This window comes from Lissotriton helveticus, chromosome 1_1 (genome assembly GCF_964261635.1).
Source record: "Lissotriton helveticus chromosome 1_1, aLisHel1.1, whole genome shotgun sequence".
Classification (NCBI taxonomy): Eukaryota; Metazoa; Chordata; class Amphibia; order Caudata; family Salamandridae; genus Lissotriton; species Lissotriton helveticus.
The window spans coordinates 1,033,848,070-1,033,870,056 of NC_136057.1; the positions used below are offsets into that span (position 1 = coordinate 1,033,848,070).

Here is a 21,987-nt window from a genome sequence, read left to right on the forward strand (position 1 = left end):
ATTTGGAAGTGGCTACTCCAACACAACATCTCGCTGAGGGCAGAGTACGTCCCAGGAGCAGACAACACCCTGGCGGACTCTCTAAGCAGGCAACGGACCATCTGCCACTAGTGGGAACTCGACCAACAGGCCCTCGACGCAGTGTTCTCCCGATGGGTCAAACCAAACGTGGATCTGTTTGCGACAAAGATCAATGCAAAATGCCAACATTACGCAAGCTGGCTTCCCCAGAAGGGGTCTCTAGGGGATGCATTTTCGATGACATGGTGCAACGTCTTTGCCTATGCTTTTCCACCATTTCCCCTGATCCCCAGGGTCCTCCGGAAACTGAAAGCAGAGCATTGCATCTTGATCCTGGTAGCCCCAGTGTGGACACGCCAACACTGGTTTACAGAACTCCACCTTCTATCGCTGGAGCCTCCGATTCCTTTCAGGCCTTACCCGCATCTCCTCACCATGAACCAGGGGAAAGTCCAGCATCCAGATCTGACATCTCTCGGATTATCGGCTTGGCTCCTGAGTTCAGAGAGTTCCAGGACTTAGATATCCCTCAGGACTCCAGGGTCTTCCTAGCCCGGGCCCGGGCTGACAGTACCAATAAGACATATTCCCTTAAGTGGAAGAGATTCTGTTTATGGTGTAAAGCTAACAAACTGCACCCGTTCTCACCATCTCCGGCACAACTGCTGCCCTACCTGCTCCATCTAGCCACCTCGGGATTGGCCCATGCCTCAATCAAGGTCCACCTGGCAGCCATATCTCGATTCAGACGCCCTTCGTCTGGTGCTTCTCTATGGTCCAATAGACTGATCAAGCAGTTTCTGAAAGGCTTATTCAGGACTTATCCTCCAGTGAGACCTTTACCACCTACATGGCAGCTCAACATTGTCCTGGCGCAGTTGATGAAACACCCCTTCGAGCCGATACATAAAGCGGATCTCAAATATTTGTCATGAAAAACAGCCCTCTTGCTAGCTCTCACGTCAGTAAGGAGGGTGAGCGAGCTACAGGCTTTCTGTATTCAGGACCCGTTCCTTCAGTTCAAACAGGACAGAGTCATTCTAAGGACTAACCCCAAATTCATATCAAAGGTTCCGTCTGCTTTTCATCTAAACGAACCTATTGTCCTGAGATCTTTCTTCCCTAATCCATCTTCAATGGCGGAAAGATCTCTACTTTCCTTAGATCTGAAGAGATGTCTGAAATTCTACCTTCATAGAACGGCACAATTTCGCAAATTCAACCAATTATTTATTGCCTTCAGCAGGCCCAGGAAGGGCCTACCATTGACAAAGCAGAGCATTTCAAGATGGATCTCTGCAGCTATCGCCTTCTGCCACCTAGAAGCGGGTCATCCTCTGCCCACCAAGGTTCGGGCTCACTCCACTAGAGCGGTTTCCACCTCCATGGCGCTCTTTTCTGTGGTGCCCATTGTCGACATTTGCAGAGCGGCGACATGGAAAACACCACATACGTTCACCAAGCACTACTGCTTGGATTCTGAACTTATGAAGGATGCAGCAGTGGGACAGGCGGTGCTCCGTCATCTATTTCATTAGAGGTGAGCCTTCTTCCTTTCATCCCACCTTTCCATTTTACTGTTTGCACATTTCTTATCCTGCTACTGTTTGCAGTTTCTTTCGTTGCACTATTGATAAGTTATTATCATGTGTCTTACATACTATGTTATGCGAAATGTGCTGCCTACTACTTGCTACTCTGATTCAGGCATGTGAATCTATGGAAGATACCCATAATACTGGATAAGAAATGCGTTACTTACCTGTAACTGCAGTTATCCAGTATTGGTATCTTTCATAGATTCACATGCAACCCACCCGCCTCCCCTGGAAGGGCTCACCTTGGTTCTCTCAGTAGGTACTACTTAGCACTGTGTTTCCGAAAATCTGAGGGACTAGGGCTCCTTCCAGGAAGGTTCTAGAGGGTGGTAGTAGCTGATTGGCTCCTGGCCAAAGTTTGGTCCTTTTTACAAAAGGACTCAGATAGGTTACTAATGTGAGGCCTCTGGCCTATTAGTATATATACATATATATATATATATGTCTTTAGGACATTACTATTTTATATACCGGGGGCTCCCACCCCGACGACGGGGAATGATTCAGGCATGTGAATCTATGAAAGATACCAATACTGGATAACTGCAGTTACAGGTAAGTAACGCATTTCTTTAGAGGCGTTAGGGAAGTATAGGGTATTAGCCAATGGGCTACTTACCCCTGGGGTCACTGCGCCGCATCCCCTATGTGAACACTTCTTGTGGGAAGGGAGCATAACCCTGTCCCAGAGTTCCTAATTCTGCCATCACCAAGATGGCAGACTTTTAATTTTCCTGTCCACGTCAGGTTAGACCACCTTAGGGGTGGAACTAGCCTGAGGGTGAACTCACCTCTCTGACTGCAAATTTGCCAACCTGTCCATGTGCCAAATGGGCCCTGGGCTGGGGCGTCACCTCTGAGGGAAAACAGATTTGCATACCAAAGGTGGTGGGCTCTTTGAGGCTTCCTGCCCTGGAATGCTAATTTATGGTGAACAGGCTTTGTATCTGACTCCTTAGAGCATTTGGCTTTCACCACTGGGGTCAGATGCTCATCTGTGGTGGCAGGCTGATCAGAACCAGTCAGCCAGCAAACTCGTAGTTGGTAGGTTTTCAGGGGGCACCTCTAAGGTGCCCTCCTGATGCATATATTAATAAATCCATCACTGGAATCAGTGTGAGTTTATTAATACAAGATGTTTGATACCATACATCTTTATTTTCAGTAAAGCCATCATCTAGCTGTGGAACTTGTTTTTGATCAGTGCCAAGCGCATGTACTGAAGATGGCTTTTCTGGTCACTTGTACTGGCACACATGTAGTTTAGTACATCCTGCCTTAGGACTGTAGGGCCTGCTGTAGGGGTGAGTTGCCTATACTGCATGCAGTGTTTTCAGGCATGGCACATAGGGCTGTGCTGTTTTGTGTTTTCACTTTTGTCTTCACCAAGACATGCAGCCTACAATGGCAGGTGCATGAGTGTGCTGAGGGTTCTCTTAGGGTGGCACAATACATGGTGCAGCCCTTTGGGACCCTCTTTAGCCTCCTTGCCCTAGGTACCAATGGCACCATTTACTAGGGACTTACATGGGTTGCTAAAGGTATTGCCAATTGGGGAAACACTTGTACAGTTTAGGGAAAGAGATCTGGCACTGGGAACCTGGTTAGCAGGAACCCAGCGCATCCCAGTCAAAATAGCATTGAATAGTGGGGGTGACCATGTCAAAAACGGGCACTTTCCTACCTGGATTAGCCTCGAAATAATGTCAGACACTGATAAAGAATGGGTTGGTTCCCTTAGCAACAGAAAATGTGACCACACAGTTTTGCTTAATGAATGAGAAGGGAACAAAGTCACCTCAGTGATTGAGCTTTCTCACTTTATCTTGCTTGTGTTCCTCCCTCCATTCCAACTAATATTTTACCATCCACAGAACTGGTGCATCTTCAATCTGTATTTCATAACATTCTGTGCTTCCTACTGAAACTCGCTCAGCAATTTACTCTAGAATAATGCCAAAGATACTCAAATGTTTTTGAAAACCAACCAATCTAGCCCCTAAAATACGACAATCTTTAGCAGATCTAACAGCCAAATTAAAGAAGTGATGTGAAAAAGCATTCTCAAGTTTCATCATGACTGAACAGAGATCGTACAAGTTAGTGACCATTCTAATGATGGATTCTTCAGTTTATGACCTGCCTGTTGGTGCACAATTGACTCTGGACAGAAGATATTATCAATGAACAAGACTAATTTTTGTTTGAAAATGTTAAAATATTTGTTCTTTCTAAACCTTCCATCAAAGTGCCATGACTGTTATTAGCTTTAATTGTTCACGCCTGTCATGCCTTGACAGTGCCTTGGGACAAACGTGGGTTTGTCACAGTACCAGATCAGAAGGCTTAGGTAGTCAAATAGCAGCAACTCTCAAACTCTACTGGTTATGAAAAGTCAACAACAAACTACATCTTAGTGACACTGCTTACTCTTTCCTGAGTTTAGAACAACTCACACAGGTGGACTCCCTGGTCCAGCCTGCCAATTTATGAAATTTCAACTTTCTATGATGGCAGATTATGTAACAATTTGCATCCCCTTGAAACCTCTAAATCAGCTTCTCACCGAGTTAGCAAGCCAAAATCGATGATCCACCCGTTCACAGACCACCAAGAAACCATCTCTGTGTCAGTTGTGCATTCCACAATACACAATTTACCTAGTTAATGTAATGCACTTTAAAGGATATACCTATCCATTTTTTACTTTCGTCTTTCCAAATGGTTGTTTACCAGTGATTGAATGGTTGACTTTATTCATCTCTTTTTCTCTTCGCTAGGATGGGAATGTGGTGTGCCAAAAGACTTCCTGCAAAGAACTGAACTGTTCTTTGGTCGAGGAGGTGCCCGGAGAGTGCTGTCCACGATGCCACGGTGAGTGTACAGAAGTGAATATATACATCTTTTGAAGGCCTCAATATTTTGTTCATGTTGACTTAATATGCCCTGCCATCTATGATTACTGACTAGCAATCCAGAGAATGCCTGTTTTGATGTTGGCTGACTGCAATAGATTGATATCATGCCTGTCCTCGCAGACAATATCCCATTGGTAAACACATAATATTAGCCAACAATTACTGCTAACTTGAGGAAGACCTGAGACAGGAAATGCCATTTGTTTTTCTGCAGGTTGCCTGGATGGATCGTCTCAGCGCCAATTTGGTGAAGAGTGGACACATGCTGAGGACCCCTGCACAATTTGCACTTGCTGGGTAAGGATGCTTTGCGGTGAGTTTAAGATACATTTGATTACCAGACTCCCTATTACTCCCTATAAGTTTAAAATAGTGCCTTGAAATTGACAGCATTTCTAAATCTGGCATGCATAAAATGGCCTCTCTTCTCTTAACAGTTTCTATGCCTGGAATTGTAGTGTGTTTCTCATAGGTTTTACTGCTCACTGCAAGTGTTAGAGCCTGTATTGATACCTTGCAAAATATTTCCTTGTAGGATGCTCATTGTCTTTCCTCTGGGGAGGTTTTGTAACCCCTTCTTTTGACCACCCCCAATGGATATCCTGGTCGCCCTTGTCTTGACCCAATATTCAGCCTTCTTTCCCAATTCTTGGTGAGAAATACCAGGATACTGATGCAACTTTTCCTCAATGCAATTACTTAATATGTGCTCTTTCATAAACGAATTATAAAGACCATCATAATCTTGCACTTTACTTCCAGTTAACCACCCACCTACTGTTTTCAGTGAGTAGTCCACAAATTCCACCCAGGACTGACCCTGGGTTTTCTGAGCCCCCTGAATCTAAGTCTACACTCCTCAATAGTGAGTCCAAATCCCTCAATGAGTTCATAGGACTCTGCTTCTGCCCCACTAAGCGTCAGAAGTCTGTCTCTGCACTTACCAGAGAACAGTTCCCAAAGGATTGCTCCCCAGTAAGACGTCCTCACCTTTCTGGCTTTACAAGCCCTCTCAAAGACTGTGAACAACCTGGTGATGTCATCACCGTCCTCAAATATGGAGACAATCCCTTTGGATTACTCTCTGTCCCTATTTATTAAGTTGCTGCCACCACTGATGGGAGCTAGGCCCATCTCTGTTCTTTCTTTTTCTAGAGCCGGGAGCCTGGTCTCTAGGTCTAAACCTATGGCCAACCTTACTAAGGGGATGGTCTCTTCATTGAGGCTGTCCTCAATGGTCTCAGAAGTACCTGAACCACCTATGTGGGATCCAGGTGCTCTGAGTAGTATTCTTGGTGTCAGGGGAACAGGGGCCCTCTCCTCCCTAGGAAGTGAGGGCGGTTGGAAGTTATCCCCTTCCCCTCCACTTTCTTCCCCATCTGAGTGATTGTCACCTTGTTCAGATGGGTGGTCCCTAGCATACCCTGCTAAGAGCTATTGGAACTTTTGCTTGGAGGGATGGGGCCCCATAGCATTGTTTTTAAGTTTGCAGAGAGACTGTAACTCCCTAAATTCTAGATGGAGGTAAGGTGTGAGGTCGAGCTCCTCAACCATGCTCTCTATGTCATTTGACATTTTATCACTAATAGTTGGGTTCTTGTAAAGAGACATTAAAAAACAATTCTAAACCCTCTTACCCCTAACTATGATGGGGCTTTTACTTCTAAAAAATACTAAAGGGGCTTCCAAAAATTCAGAATTCTAAAGATAGTGTAAGAGTTCTGTTGTGTGACCAAGTCAGTCAAATAAATGCAAAGTTATAGATCCCACTGCTGATCCACCAATGTAGGAAGCTGTCTCTGTGTATACTAGACCAAAGTAAGGTATAGTGTGCACAAAGTCCAGTGGATCCCCAAAGGCTTACATAGGTAAAAGTAGATAGTACCGTACTCTCTATTTGTGGTAGTGTGGGCGAGCAGTAAGCCTTTATCAGAGGATAGTGTTAAGCATTTATTGTACACACCCGGGCAAGAAATGATGTCACACACTCAAAGGCTGAACTCAGACCAGTTGTTTGTATCAAAATATTTCTTTGTTTTATTTTATCTTATTTTCGGAACCAAGCAGGGCTTGGTACAGATAAGTAGAATTGTACGGGTGCAGTGGTGAAACCAGGCGTCGGGTTTCTTTGTCTTCAGCAGGCTCAGAGTCTTTCTTTGGAGTTTCCTTTGATCAGAGCTGCTATTCGCAGGAGATCCGGTATTTGTTGAAGGCAATCAGTCCTCCCAGGAGTACTGGAGGCTGCTGGCTACAGGACAAGTTGACTTTTGGTGCAGGATCTCTGGAAACTGCAGACAGACCGGTAGGGCTTGGGCCAAGTCAGTTCTTCTCTGCAGTCTCCTCCGTTGTGCATTTTCTTTTGTCCTTCTTCTTCGTAGGTTGCGGGAATCTGCTTTCTGGGTTCAGGGCTGCCCCCTAATACCGTATTTAGGGGACGTTTTTGGGATCTCGAGGTTGTAGTCAATAGGCTACTGACCTGAAGTGGCTGAAAATAAACTCTCTCCAATTTAACGAGGGGAAGACTGAGGAAGTCTATTGCCAAACACCGAAAATGAGCCAGCAGCCATCCTGTGAGATCAGGCTCGCACCGGGAGCAGAGCCTTGTATCCCAGTGAAGACCGTGCGTAACCTGGGAGTTATGCTGGATGACGATCTCTAATTGACCTCACGGACAAACAAAACCATCAGTGTCTGCTGCGGCCTACTGAGAGCGCTCAGACAGATCTTGCCTCTTCTGCCCAATGCGACTAGACCACTAGTGGTCAGAAGTGTGATCATGGCAAGACTGGACTACTGTAATTCCCTATACCTGGGAGCTCCTCTTTACATCTTACAGGGGCTCCAGAGAGTCCAGTCCATGGCGGCCAAGCTAGCTTTAAACAGACCCCGTAGTTCTTGCACCACATTGGCACTTCGAGAACTACACTGGTTGCCAATTGGGAGCAGAGTTGCTTTTATGTCTCTCTGCATTGTCTACAGAGCACTACACAACACGGGACCTATCCCATTACAGGAAAGGCTCACCTGGTACAAACCAGCCAGGTCTCTGAGTTCCGCCAGCTTGGGGCTGGCAGTAACCACCAGGATTAGGAAGTCAAGGCTAGGTGGTAGAGCTTTCTGTACTTCGGCATCAAGGCTGTGGAACGAACTGCCTCAAAATATTAGACTGACCGATACCCTGCTAGAATTTAGAAAGAGTCTAAAGACATGGCTCTTTGCTAAAACCTAAAGACCTACTTCCGGCTCATCAAACAGTATTGACTGTCGTTTCCACCTGACACAAACATTTCTGTATTGTTTTTTTCCATCTGATTTTTCCTTTCTGGTGCCAGGATACCCGTAGGGTGACAGATGCGCGGTGTAAATATTAAATACAATACAATACAATACCTTAGGATGACTACACCCTTGGTGTGCTCACCCCACGCGAGGGAGTGGGCTCAATCCCTAACCCCGATTGGAGAGTGCCTGCCATCTGCAAGATTATGGGCACTGAAGAGTGGGCTTCACCTCGCCTCCCCCACCTGAGGGGTGGGGTTAGGAGAGGTTTGGCACACCTTCTGGGCTAGTCTAATCTTTCCCACCTGTCTTTCCGCCAAAAAGGGAGTGAGACAGGAAGGGGGCCTGCTCATGATAGCAGGAGAGGCTGGGGGTCGTGTTGCTATGGCAGCAAGGCCTTTGAAGCTCCCCTGCCACAGATGGCTCTTCCTGAACTGGGGGATGTGTGTACACCTCCACACAGGAAAGGCATTGTTTCTGGGCCCAGGCAGTAAAGGCTCCCACCCCAGGGGTCAAGAAACATGACTCGTGGTGGCAGGCTGGTGTTTATCAGTCAGAGAAACCACCAGGGGCTGGTTGTTTTTCAGGGGGCATCTCTGGTATGCCCTCTGAGTGCATTGTATAGTAAATCCCACACTGGCATCAGTATGGGTTTATTTTGCTGAGAAGTTTGCTACAAAACTTCCCAGAATTCAGTAAAGCCATTATGGTGCTGCGGAGTTAGTAATGACCAACTCCCAGACTATATACACTTTATGGCTTTACTGCACTGAAAATGTCTAAGAATAGACTTGAACGCTGTAGGGGTACTGTGCTCATGCAACTGTTCCCTCACCAGGTTAATTGTGCACCCAACTAAAGGGGTGTCTTACCTATACCATAGGCAGTGGATTGCAGACTCTTCACTTTTCTCTGCACCCAAAACGCGCAGCCTGCAATGGCAGTGTGTATGTGTTAAGGTACAGGATCTCTAAGGGTGGCACAATATGTGCTGCAACCCTTAGAGGCCTTCCCTGGTCACAGTGCCCTCAGTACCCATGGTACCCTTTACAAGAGACTTACATGTGGCCAGACAGGTGCCAATTGGGGGTACAAAGGTCCACTTTTGGGAAAGAAAACAGGCACTTGGAGCCTGATTGGCAGGGATCCAGGGCACATCAAGTCAAAGCGCATCAGAAACCTGGCAAAAAGTGTGGGGGGGGGGTACTGCAACAGAAACCCACTTTCCTACACATGTGCAATTAATAAATACAATAATAATAATAATTACAATATTAATAATGACAATAATAATTATATTTGTTTCCCCAAACACCGAGGTGTTGCATACTTGAGTCCTCTCAAAATATTTGTGGGAAGTGCATGGTCCGGCTTATTCTGCTGAGCTCAGGGGAGTCATCTCTACCCAATCAAGTCAACTTATTGTGTAGCTTCCTACAGTTGCGGCTCGCATGATTCGCGGGTGGGGGGGCGGTCGCGCTGGTGCTGTCGAGCGGGGTTCGCATGCGGGGCATTTAAAAAATAAAAACTTACCTCACCAGGTCCTGCGCCACCTCCGCTCCTGGCAGGGTCCCGCGCAGGAACAGGAACCAGGCATCCTCCTCCCCTCCCCAAAGCCAAACACAACCCTCCAATGGCAGCGTTGTGATTAGTGTGGACCGCGCCTAGCCAGGCGCCTGTACGGAGTCCATTTTCTCTATGTAGGCTGCATGCAGCCTACATAGAGAAAATACAGAGTGCGAATGACTGGTATGGTCGGCACCAGAGGGCCGACCAAATATTCAAGGCCCTCAGCTTTGGGCAAGCCACTCCTCCCCGACTCACCCACCCGTCCGCCGCCAACCAGGTATACCATTCTGCTTTCTCGCAGTGCGAGAAGCACAAACATAAAATGGTATTTAAAATACCTTTACAGTGGATTGGATTTTTATTAAATAAAAATATACATCTTTGAATGGAGCTTGTAGCTGGCACAGGTCAAACGTTATAGATTGAAGCATATAATCTATCCTTAGAATTTTCCTATGTACTATCTACAGCCAAGCCAGTGACAATATCATTTTTGCTCTCTCTAGTCACTGGGGAACATGCCATTTCTAAAGTCACACATGTTCCACAGTTAAATATTATGCACCCTACCTTATGAGCAGCAAAGTGTGCTCACTGGAGACTTACTTGATGTTTAAAATTAGGTTTTCCAGAAAGAGTGATTGTGGTAGGTCTATGCAGCAATGTTCATACTGCTGCTGTTGGGATACACAGGGTAGGAGGAGAGCCATGTTTTCACTCCCACTGTACTCGATGACACAATAGGTCCTGCAGTTCTGCCCACCCCCTCGCTGCTCAGCTGACTGCCGGACTGTTCTCCTTACTCGGGAGACAACCTCGCCAGCCAGCAGATCTTGCCAAAAAGCACAGTTTCCAGTGGCCAGCCCCTGAGCCCTTGCCTCCTACAGCCAGCGCTTTCTCCATTTTGGGCGCATCGCCATTCTTACTTTCTCACTTCTCACTACCCGCCTCCCCAGAGCCCTTCCCATGACCTATTTAATGGAGGCCACAGCGCAGCTTCAGTGAGAAGATCTCTGCCTGCTCCCTCACTGCTGAGCTGACTGCCGGACTGCACCTACCTCTGGAGACAGCCTCGCCAACCAGCAGATCTCGCCACTAGCGCAGGTTCCAGTGCCCAGGCCCTGAGCACTCACCATCTACAGTTTGCTTCCTATCCATTTTTGCAGCATCGCTGTTCCCGCTTTCCTGCCTTTCACTTTCCACCTTCCCAGCAGGCCTCCCATGACATATTAAATAGAGGCCTTAACACAGCAGCGCCACCGGAGCACCAAAGGCAAGCCCTTTTGCGCCCACCCGAGCCTGGACCACACCTAGCACCAGAAACCTTTGCCCTCCGGACCCCCAGAGGTACTCCACCACAGATCTCAATGCCCTGGACCTCAGATGCAACAACAACTGCTACCAAGCATCACTCCACTCCACAGCAGGACTTTTCACCTGGCTCTGCTGCTGGTTCACTGCCACCACAGCACCGACCGCCCTCACTGGAACCCACAACACGCTGCCCCCACCGGCCAAGACCTCAATGGAACAACTCAGATGCCTTCGGATTAAGACCAGATCACTATGCAACCATGCCACTGAAGTCTGGGAAACCATCTCCACCTTCTCCCTTGATGTGGCCTTCATCACAGAAACCTGGCTCACCTCCTCATAGAATAGAATAGAATAAGATTTAAATAGCGCTAAAAGTCGAGTTGGAAATAGTGACACTAAACCCAAAAAGGGTATCAAGGCGCTAGAACCTGAGAAATACCAAGAGCAAGAATAATCATAGCCAGTTCGTAGAGTTAGAGGAGAAAAGCAGAGCCAAATTCCTAAGGAACTAACACGAAGAAGGAAACAGCCACGTTTTCAGCAATTTGCGAAAGATGGACATCAGCCCCTGACATTGCTATCATAACCCCCAACAGCTACAAGATGGAACACTGCAAACACACCAGCAGACACTATGGTGGCTTCGCCATTTTACACAAGGAATCAATCATCTGCACGACCACCAAAGACGAAACCACGCCAATCATGGAACTTCCAACTCCACACCGATGACAAACCACCATAAAAGGCACCCTTGCTTACAAACCTCCATGGCCACGAACTGGACTCAGCGACACCATCACAAAATACATCACCCCTCTTGCCATGTAATCCGAACACAAAGTCTTCCTGGGAGACCTCAACTTCCCCCTCGATGACTCCACAGACACCACCTCCACCGACATCCTGGAATGAATAGACAACATCGGCCTCGCACAGCTGATCTCAGACTCCACGCACAGAGCAGGACACACGCTGTACCCTATTTTCACATTCAGCAACAGAATCAGATACACCACAGAACTCACCGGGTCCGACCACTCCATCATACAATTCACCATCGCTGGATCCCCCCGCACCATCCCCAACCGCCACAGCGTCTTCTTCCACAGCTGGAGCAAGGTCACTCAGAACCAATGGACTGAAGCCCTTAGCATCACCCAGCCCGACGTCTCCAACAACCTGAATCTGGCAGTAGAGAACATCAATGCCTGGATCACCAGTGCTGCTGACCGAGTCACCCCCACCAAACCAGCCAGCACACACAGGCCCATCAAACGAGCCAGCTAGTACACCCCAAAACTCAGCATGGAGAAGCACAGATGCAAACAACTGGAAAGAAGGTGGCACATCAGCATAAAAAATACTGATCGAGTCACCTTTAATTCTGCCCTCACAACTACCATCTCAAACTCAAAGTTGCAAAAAGGACACCCTGACACACTCCACAAGAAACTCTCCTCAGACCCCAGCGACCTCCAAAACTACAACCCCATCTCGCTTCTCCCGTTTCCCACCAAAGTTCTGGAGAAGGCCATCATCCTCCAACTCACCAAACTCCTGGAGACAAACAACCTGCTAGAACCCTCCCGTTTAGGATTCAAAACCAACCACTACACTGAGACAGTCTGGATTGCCACAACAGACGACATCTGCACCCTACTTGACAAAGGTGAATCAGCCTCCCTGATCCTTTTCAACCTTTCCGCAGCGTTCGACGCCGTCTCCCACTACACTCTCATTAACCTACTGCACCAAATCGGAATCAAAGACAATGCTCTTAGATGGATGGCATCTTTCCTTACGGGATGCACCCAGAGAATCCGTCTCCCGCCCTTTACCTCACAGCCCAAGAGCACCATCTGCAGCGCACCGCAAGGTTCATCCCTCAGTCCCACCATCTCCAACATCTACATGACACCACTAGCAGACATCGTCAGAACCCTCAACATCAACATAGTTTCCTATGCCGATGACACCCAGCTCGTCCACTCACTCTCAGCGGACCCTACCAGAACAAAAAACAACTTCCACAACTGCATGAAAAAATCGCCGCCTGATTGACAGACAACTTCCTGAATCTCAACACGAACAAGATCAAAGTGCTAATTTTCAGCAGCCACAACTCCCTCTGGAATGACTCCTGGTGGCCTACAGAACTCGGAACTACCCCTACTCTGAAAGACCACACACGTAACCTCGGCATCATCCTGGACAGCGAACTCTACATGAAATGGCATGTCAACACCAGCTCCTCAACTTGCTTCCAAGCTCTCTGCATGCTCCGCAGAATCTTCAAATGGCTTTCCATCACCACCAGGAAAACAGTGATGCAGGCCCTCATCACCAGCCATCTGGACTATAGCAACGCACTGTATGCAGGCACCACCAGCAAATTTTTGAGACTACTCCAAACAATCCAGAACAGAGCAGCAAGACTGGTCCTCAACCTACCCAAAAGGGCCCACATCACCCAGCACCTCAGAGACCTCCACTGGCTCCCCATCCAGAAAAGAAGCCAGTCAATCTTCTGACTCATGCATATAAAGCCCTCCACTACCAAGGACCAGCATACAATGAATCACGGCCTGAACATCCACCAACCACGCAGAAACCTCTGCTCAGCTCACCTTGCACTCGCACAGACACCGTGCCTCTGCTGCACCGGAGGACGATCCTTCCCCCACCTCGCTGCCAAATTCTAGAACTCCCCTTCCCTCCACCTTCACCATTCCCCACCCATCCATTGACAGAATTCAGGAAGGGACCCAAGACCTGACTCTTTGACTACATGGGTGATAAGCTGTGCTATATACAAGTAGTGATTGATTGATTAAGTCCGCAAGTGTCATTTAAATTTCTATACCATGGGATTACTTCTGCACAATATACTATGGTCTTATAGAAAAGTTAAATGTGTTAATCAGGCTTTAGGTCAATTTTGGCATGTTTTAGGAGTCAGACAACCTACACTAGGTAGTGGATAGCAGTGTCCCACATTAGAGTTCGAGATTACCAGCAGGCGATTCCCCAAAATAAATTAGTCACTTTGCAACAGTCAAGGACGTTTTCTACACTTTGAGTTTTTTTCTTCTATCTGGAGCCCTCTTAAGGAGACACTTGTCACTGTTCACATGTTCTGCTCAGTGCAGGATAGCACAGTGGCTGTTAAGTGGAGTCATCCTTCCTTAAGAAATCAAGAAGGGAACTCAACATACCGTCTCAGCATCCAGCCCTTGGCATGCGACAAGGAGGTTGTTTCGCTCTCTGCATTGTAGCTCAGCTAATGTGTACAGTCTCTGTTGCCACCTGTTTCCATTAGATTATGTTGCTCCTATAGGAAATCTAAATGTATTTATGGAAAGGACCATCAGATCACTTTCCCTGGAAATCTTTGAATATCCGTAATGCAAATCATATGAAACTTCTCTGTCCGTGCACGTAAGCACATTTATCTCTTTCCTTAACACTTTCTCTGACCTCTCTACAGGCTTCAAAATGTTCATTTTGTCTGAAAGATTTATTAATGTAGCCAGGATATTTAGTTATTTTCTTTTTCAAATCTAGACACTATTTCCTTCGGACTACAACAATAGATATTACGTTAAAAGCCATCGAAGATATTAGCAATTTTAACCTTTAGCTCTGAGTGCCTCCGATCTGCAGTGACACAGGGGGTTAATGTAGACTAGCAAGTTGTCTCTCACCGAAGCTTCCTGGCAATTCATTTATGTACGTTTTTTTCCTAAATACATAGCTAACACATACAGAAATAGTTTAGATATGAATGAATGCTGGACGTCTGAAGCACAGACACAGCATAGCTCTAAAAGCATCCACAGTCTAGAGCCAATGACGTCTTCAATTGAATATTACGTCACAGAGCAAGCCCATGGTCCAAAACCTTAGGGAGTCCACATGGTGAAAACGTTTGGCCCAACGTGTTGCAGACTTTGAAAGAGATTCTGCCATAGACATATTTTAGTTTTATAATCAGAGTGTTTAAGAAGAAAACACAGCATTTCAAATTTAATGCAGTTGGCCAGAGCGGGCTGGTAAATATCCCAAATATAGGGATAGCTGGGCTCTTCCATTGAGGTACTGTGGTAAATCACAGTCCGTCATACACTGCCATGCTATCCCTTGGGTAAAGTGCCCATGCTTGATATATTTAATGGTACCTTCCACTGCTAATTTTGTTGACCCTTAAACACCAGATGTTTACTATGAATGCATATTCACTCTCCTTTGGCTAGTTCAGAGAAGATATGTACAACAGCATATGTTTTTCTCCGCACTTAAGACATTAGTATTTTTGCATAAATTGTGACTTATGAACTAGATTCTGTGATTGATGAGGAGCTTTTCATACTAGCTTCAGTAGCCTGGCTAACTAAGTGTTGTTACTCTGGTGCACTTACTTACAGTGAGCCTCCTTTGTAACATGAACCCATCTACAGATCTTCAACAACAGTATTAGTGCCTTCATAAAGTCCTTTTTGATGGATGCAACACGTGTTGGCTCAGCTGTCATAGCTGTGTCCGAGCTAACATTGAAATGGAGTCAACTATTCTAGAATGAAATAAAAGAAAGTACGTACAGAATTGAAGACCAAAGCAACATTGTTCAATTTATATGTTGGCGTTCATCTTCCTTGTTCAAGTTTAGAAGACATAGGCGGAGGCTGAGAGTCACATGTCCTAATCCCCTATTAGTACATGTTGCTTCTGGGCCAACAAAGAAGGGTTTCATAATGTCGACATAGTAGTATTTATTTATTTAATTTATTAAGCACTCAAATACCCTTGGGTGTCTCGGTGCTGTGGACGGGCGAAGGGCGGAAAGAGTCGGTGCTGGTCAGTTATTGGTTGAATAGCCAAGTTTTAAATTGTTTACAAAAAACTTGGAGGGAAGGGGCAGTTTTGATGGGAAGGGGGAGTGTGTTCCATAGTCGGGCGGTGGCGATGGTAATTCTTCTGTCGCCCCAGGAAGATTTTTTTGTTCTGGGAACATTTATCAGATTTGCTGCAGCAGAGGTAAGGGGTCTGATAGGTTTGTAGGGGCAGAGAGTTTCATTTAGGAATTCTGGTCCTATGTGGTTTACTGCCTTATAGGCGATTCAAAGGGCCTTAAACTTTGTTCGGCTTCTGATGGGCAGCCAGTGGAGTTGACGTATTAGGTTGAATGTAGGTTTGAATTTGGGAGTGTTGGTCAGGAACCTTGCTGCTGCATTTGGTACCATTTACAGTTTTTTGAGGACTCTTTCTTGGGCATTGAGAAAGAGGGCATTGCAATAGTCCACTCTGGACATAACTAGTGTGCTCATGAGAGTTCTTCCCGCATTTAGTGGAAGGTAGGAAAGAGTTTCTTTATCATTTTGGTGGTATAAAATGTGGAGGAGACAACGTTGTTGGAGTGTTGCAAGAATGACAACTTACCGTCAAAGATGACACCTAAGTTTCTGACTTTTGATACGGGGATTAGGGGTGGACCCAGTTCCGCTGGCCACCAGGATGGAGACCAGCTGGGTGAGAAATTGCCAAAGATCATCACCTCTGTTTTTTCAGAGTTCAGTTTGAGGCAGTTATTTGCCATCCATGTGCTTATTGCGATCATTCCAGTTTGGAAGTTTGCTGCGACTTTTTCTCCGTCATTGTGGGTCTCTATTACTAGTTGTCTATCATCGGCATATTTGTTATGGCGCATGCCATGAGAGTTAATGACCCTCGCTAAGTCGGACACATATATGTTGAATAAGGTCGGGCTTAACGAGGATCCCTGAGGGACACCACAGGGGAAAGTGAAGGGTGGGGACGTGAAGTCGCCTAGCATAACTGATTGAGAGCGGTTGGAGAGGAAAGATGTTAGGAGAGCCTTGGCTTTATTTTTTATCCCTGTTGTAGAGACACGGTCGATAAGAGTGGTATGCTCGACCGTGTCAAAAGCTGCTGACAGGTCAAGCAGCACGAGAGCCGCGGCTCCTCCCTGATCGAGTATCATTTTGATCTCGTCGGAGGCTTTGATGAGAGCTGTTTCGGTACCGTGGCCCTTCCTGAATCCGAATTGGCTGTCCAGGAGATTGTTTTCGTTAATAAACTGTGATAGCTGAGGGTTGAATATTTTTTTGAAGATTTTTGCAGGGAAGGGAAGGCCAATAGGTCTATAGTTTTTGGTTTCTGTGGGGTCGAGGTTGTGTTTCTTTAGTAGTGGTTTTATGACTGTTTTTTCCAAATGGATGGATAGGTTCCTGTGATGAACAAGGAGTTACAGATATTGGCTAGTACTGGTGCAATGCTCTTAGGTATCATATTTAGAATGGTAGGGGGGTATGGATTTTTGGGGGATCCTGATTTGATGGAGGCAATGTGGCCTAGGATTTGTTCTGGAGTAACTTGAGTGAATTCAAGAAGGGAAGGAAGGGTGCTGTTGTTGGTAGGGTCAGAATGAGAGGATGTGGAAGTGTTGGTTTCATCGGTAGGTTCAATATTCTGTTTGTTGGAGGAGGAGTGGGTGGCAAAGTTAGTACAGATATGACTGACTTTCTCTTGAAAGAATGTGGCTAGAGAGTCGCAGAGGGTTTGGGTGGGATTAACGGAAGGGACAGGTTTGGGACCGGATAGTCTGGTGACGATGTGAAATAGTTGTTCGGTGGAGTCTTGTGCTGCTTCGATTTGATTAAGGTAGTATTTACTCTTTTCAGAGATTGTGAGGTGTTTGTATTTGGTAAATGCCAACTTGTATAGTGTTTTCTTGGTTTAGTCATAGTTCCGGCGCCATTGTCTTTCTAGGTTTCTGCAAGCTTGTTTTTCGAGCCTGAGTGCTTCTGAAAACCAAGGGGCTGATTGTGTTTTTATGTTTTTGGAGGTGTTTTTTTGTGGGGCTAAGGTATTGAAGGCTGAGTGGAGCCATTGAGTGTATTGCATAGCTGCTTTTTCAGGTTCATACAGAGGAACGGGTTGGGAGGATATAAGATGTGATTTGAGGGCAATGGGGGAGATGCTTTTCCAGGCCTTAAATTATTTGGGGGGCGAGTAGGTTGATTGGAGGTGCGATTTGTTACTTGAATATTAAAAAGACAGCACAATGATCTGTCCAGAGGAAGGGGAGAATTTGTCCTAGCGTGATTTGCTTATTGTTGGTGAAGAGGGCGTCCAGAGTGTGTCCTGCTGAGTGGGTGGGTTTACTAGAAAATTATGAAGGGGTTCTGCCCAAATTACCCTCCCATACCTGGGCAAGGAGCATCACAAGGATGAGGAAGTAGAGAAGAAAGGTACTGAGGAATCAATTCAACATTTATTTTTACAACAAGATATATTTAATTATCCTGTTTTTTACGATTATTTGTATCAGAATCAAATTTATACAATTTTATTTTAAAGAACATGTATACGTGTCACTAGACAAAGTGGTACAAAACAACAAGGCAATCAGAATATTACAAAAATTCACTATATATACAGCCTACATATACAATATATACACTACATATACAACAGTGTACCCTACAAAGAAAACAAGCATTTGTAATGCAATAGGTCTCGCATTAGAAAAGTTTGAGCGTTTAGTATTGTAAATGGCAATGTTTTTTTTTTTATGCAGTAGTTAAGTTTTGTTTGTATAAAAATGAGCACCTTGAAGGAGTGAAGGATTTCAAAGTAATAATAAAAGCATATACAGACAATAACTAACACACACAAATGGGGAACGGTGCTGTCAGGAAACTGCAGGTAATTTATATACATGCCTTGCAGGGGCCGTAGAAAACATGCACGGGCAACGCCAATAGGTCTGCCTCGTTTTAGCAGTATGTGTTCTTTAATGTAACTGTTGTGCGTTATTGGGCGATAGGTTTGGAAACTGCCACTTGACAAGTACGTATTACTCGTGCCGATGTTAAAAAAAAGCCAAAGCATTCCTTTTACATATGTTAAAAAAGAGCATAATGCAGCATTATACCCAAAGTGGCACTTTCAGGTCAACAGGAACAAGCAAAGAGTTTAGTGTGCTTCAAATGCCAAATCCACTCAAATAGACTCAAAATATGCCTGCTAAATATTGCATAGGTCACCTTTTCCGAGGTAAACATTACATTAAATATACTTAACTAAAACATCATCACTCAAAGACACTATCAAAGGATTTTAACGGTCTTGTCCCCTTTCTGGTGAAGACCGGTTCCGTGCCACAGAATAAATCAGCCCAAAATCATACTCCTGGGTAACCTCCCACTATATTTTTTACCAAGCATTACCTAGAACACGGGTACACCATTGGCAGCAACATTACAAGTTTATCTAAAACAAAGATGTACAGGCAGGCGGCAGCATTAAGAGTGCCAAAGCGGACACACACACACCCAACCCCTCCGCCTGCAGAATTCAGGTAGCAGTGAGTGTACATTTCATCACATACTGCAAAAGAACAGTACGTGCAATATGATCAAGACTAAAAGCTACCATTAAAAGGTGTGTGAGCCTGTATATGTGCGACTGTGTGGGATGGGACTTGTTTATGCAAGAGTATGTGTTATAGAATAATAGTGTATGTGTAACGGTACATGTTCTGCTGTGTATAAGGTTACATTATTGTAGGTGTGTTGAGATAAGTGTGCTCATGAGAGGTTCTGTGGCATTGTGCTGTGTAAATTATATGATGGGTGTTAGTTAAATTGGCTGTGTGTGTTATGGTTTGTGAAGCAGTGTGAGCATGTCACATGCTTGGAGCATGTATGTGGCACATGGTAAGTGGATAATGGTTCAGAATATGTTCCTTGTTCTGCTTGAAGCATTTTAAATTCCCCCGGACTAGGATCACCATTGTAAATGCCTTCAAGTAATTAAATAAACAATGTGATTACTAATTATCTTGTAGATGCCCACGTGCTTTGCATGATAACGCCTTGTTCAGATAGAGGGTATGCACACATGACGTTATTTTCAACTTTTGCTTTGAATGGCGGAAGGCACAAAAGCGTGATCGCACAGCTTTGCCGTGATTTGGTCTGCTGTAACACTCAAATTAATCAGGAGAGGTCTCCACAGTCTCAACAGGAATCATTTCTTCCCAAGCAGGCTGCCATAATAAAGCGAGCAAAAAAACAGTAATGTATACTTAGGAGCTACTCACATGACACACTCAAGTCATCGGCAGTGTTTTCATTTTGAATGTAATCTTGCACTTCATCCAAGTGAGTCGTTTCAAAAGCCCAGTGCAATCCAGATATAAACAGTAGCTTGTGCCAAACAACAGCTTCACCTGGCCTTCCCCAGAAGTGCCCATGGCGAGGATCACACGTGGCACTCGTGTGGACCGCTGCCCAGAAGGTTAGGGTTTTGTTGCAGCAGGACGTTACATCTGCGGTTTGGAAGACCTGCGTCAGCAGCCTCGCTTGCAAGCTGCACATTCAGCCAATAATTAGGATAATAAACACAATTTAAAGAGAAAGCGCTGAAGTGCTATGGAATGGCGTAAGGAATGATTAAACACGCCCCCTCGTGTTCGAGTTGGATTTACATACGCTTTCAAATGGCTAAACTGCGTGCATTTAGTAATACAATCTAATCTAGAATTAAGAACACATCCATGTCAGGCCGTCCCACAACAGCTGGCCTGGGAGGAACGAGGTGGGAAAGGGACATCCCTGCATAGTGCTGCACAGTACAGGCAGCGCGATGGTGCGGGCCTGAGCCCGGTACAAACGGAACATCGCCGCCGGCCTGCGACCAGGAAGTCAGGCAGGCCGGGCGGGACAACCGGAAACAGGAAGTAGGAGGGCGGGAGCCTACCCCGCCTCCCACGGAAGAGCCGCGGCTGTTTGGAGCACCGGAGCAGGCAGGAGCCTACCCTGCGCCCCGGTGCCGAAGGAGGGAGGAAGAGTCCTGCTGCCGGACCCTGCAGCTGCCGATGAGGAGAGCCAGCCGCCGCACCAAGGAAGCCGGTGAGTGGGGCTTCGCCTTGTTGCTGAGCTGCGAGGGCGGGGGGGCATGTGTGTGTGCGCGCGTGCGGCGGTGGGGGGTGGCTGTGGGTGAGCGTGCGTGTGTGTATGTGTCTTGGAGTCTGTGTGTATGCGTGTGTGTGTGTGACTGTGGGGGGCAGGGGGGTGTGTGTGTGCCTGTGTATGCGCCTGTGTATGCGTGTGGCTGTGTATGCGTGTGGCTGTGCGCATGCGTGAATGTGGGTGCGCGTGCACGCAGTGAAATCCAGCCGGAGAGAAGCGCGTGGCACTTTCTTGTCCTTCATTCCCCCGAGTCAGCTAGCTATAGTTCTCCACCTGGACCGCATCCTTTGGATGCGAATTCCAGGCTCGACCTAAAAAGAACTGAAATGGCTCCTGATGGGTCCATTATGCCATCCGGCATACCGAAGAGTACTTGTAAGAGGAGGCTCAAATCCACTAGCCATCACAAAGGAAAAAGGTGCATAATGCAATCGCTAGTCTGCATAATCTGTAGTTATGTTGAGTGTGTTGTACAGATCTCCAAAAGTCCCTAATGTGCAAACTTGGTTATATTACAAACTGAAAACTCAAATTACTCTCTTTAGAGAATAGTGCACCACTAAAATAACACTGTATTAAAAGAGACTTCAATATATATTGCTGTTTTTAGCTGCTTTGCCTGGATTAAAACCTTTATACATTATGATTCTGCCACTGCATGCCCCAATTTCATCTTGAAATGAGGGGATTAAATGACTCGTCATTTCAATATATCAATATTGTGAATTTTTCGGTCATTCCCTCACCTATCTGGCCCACAGGCCTCCCAATGTGAATATCTGAAGGAAGATTCCCTGTCCACTTGCTTTTAAATGGCACCCTCAGAAGGGATGCACTTTCTTCCTAGTAGAGGCCGCCACACTGCAGACACTTTTGAAGAGGTTTTAAACATTATCCAGATCAACCAGTAATGTTCAATGGATTTCTAGGTGTAGTAGTGGGACATGCCACATCTACTGGTCACCTACACTTAATCCTTGCACTCCTTGAGGGAGGAGATACCAATATATTGGGTGCCACAGAGGATAGGTCGCAATGGTTAGGTGATTCGGTGCCTGGTTAGCTATGTATTTGTTCAGTAAGTGTGGGACGGAAATTTGATCAGAGGTTGGAGGAAGGATCTTATGCAGGCATCAAGCAGCCCCAGGATTGAAGGTTTGCTGCTACGCGAGCAGCTGGGTCCTGTAGTGGGTGGCGGGCAGGAGGTGAATGTGTGTCTAAGACTGGCACAGAAATAGAGTCAGGTTAGTTTTATGGTATTATAGATTTACATTTGCTCCATCCATC

General features: G+C 46.1%; 1 protein-coding gene across 1 annotated transcript in view; it reads left to right on the top strand.

Annotated features, from left to right (window-relative positions):
- The window catches only part of KCP (kielin cysteine rich BMP regulator), a 622,724-nt gene that overhangs the window by 267,715 nt on the left and 333,022 nt on the right, over window positions 1-21,987 (top strand). The window contains exons 19-20 of the mRNA XM_078677796.1: window positions 4,400-4,493; window positions 4,752-4,834. Coding sequence (XP_078533922.1) covers window positions 4,400-4,493; window positions 4,752-4,834 — 177 coding nt within the window. The remainder of the gene's footprint in view (window positions 1-4,399; window positions 4,494-4,751; window positions 4,835-21,987) is intronic.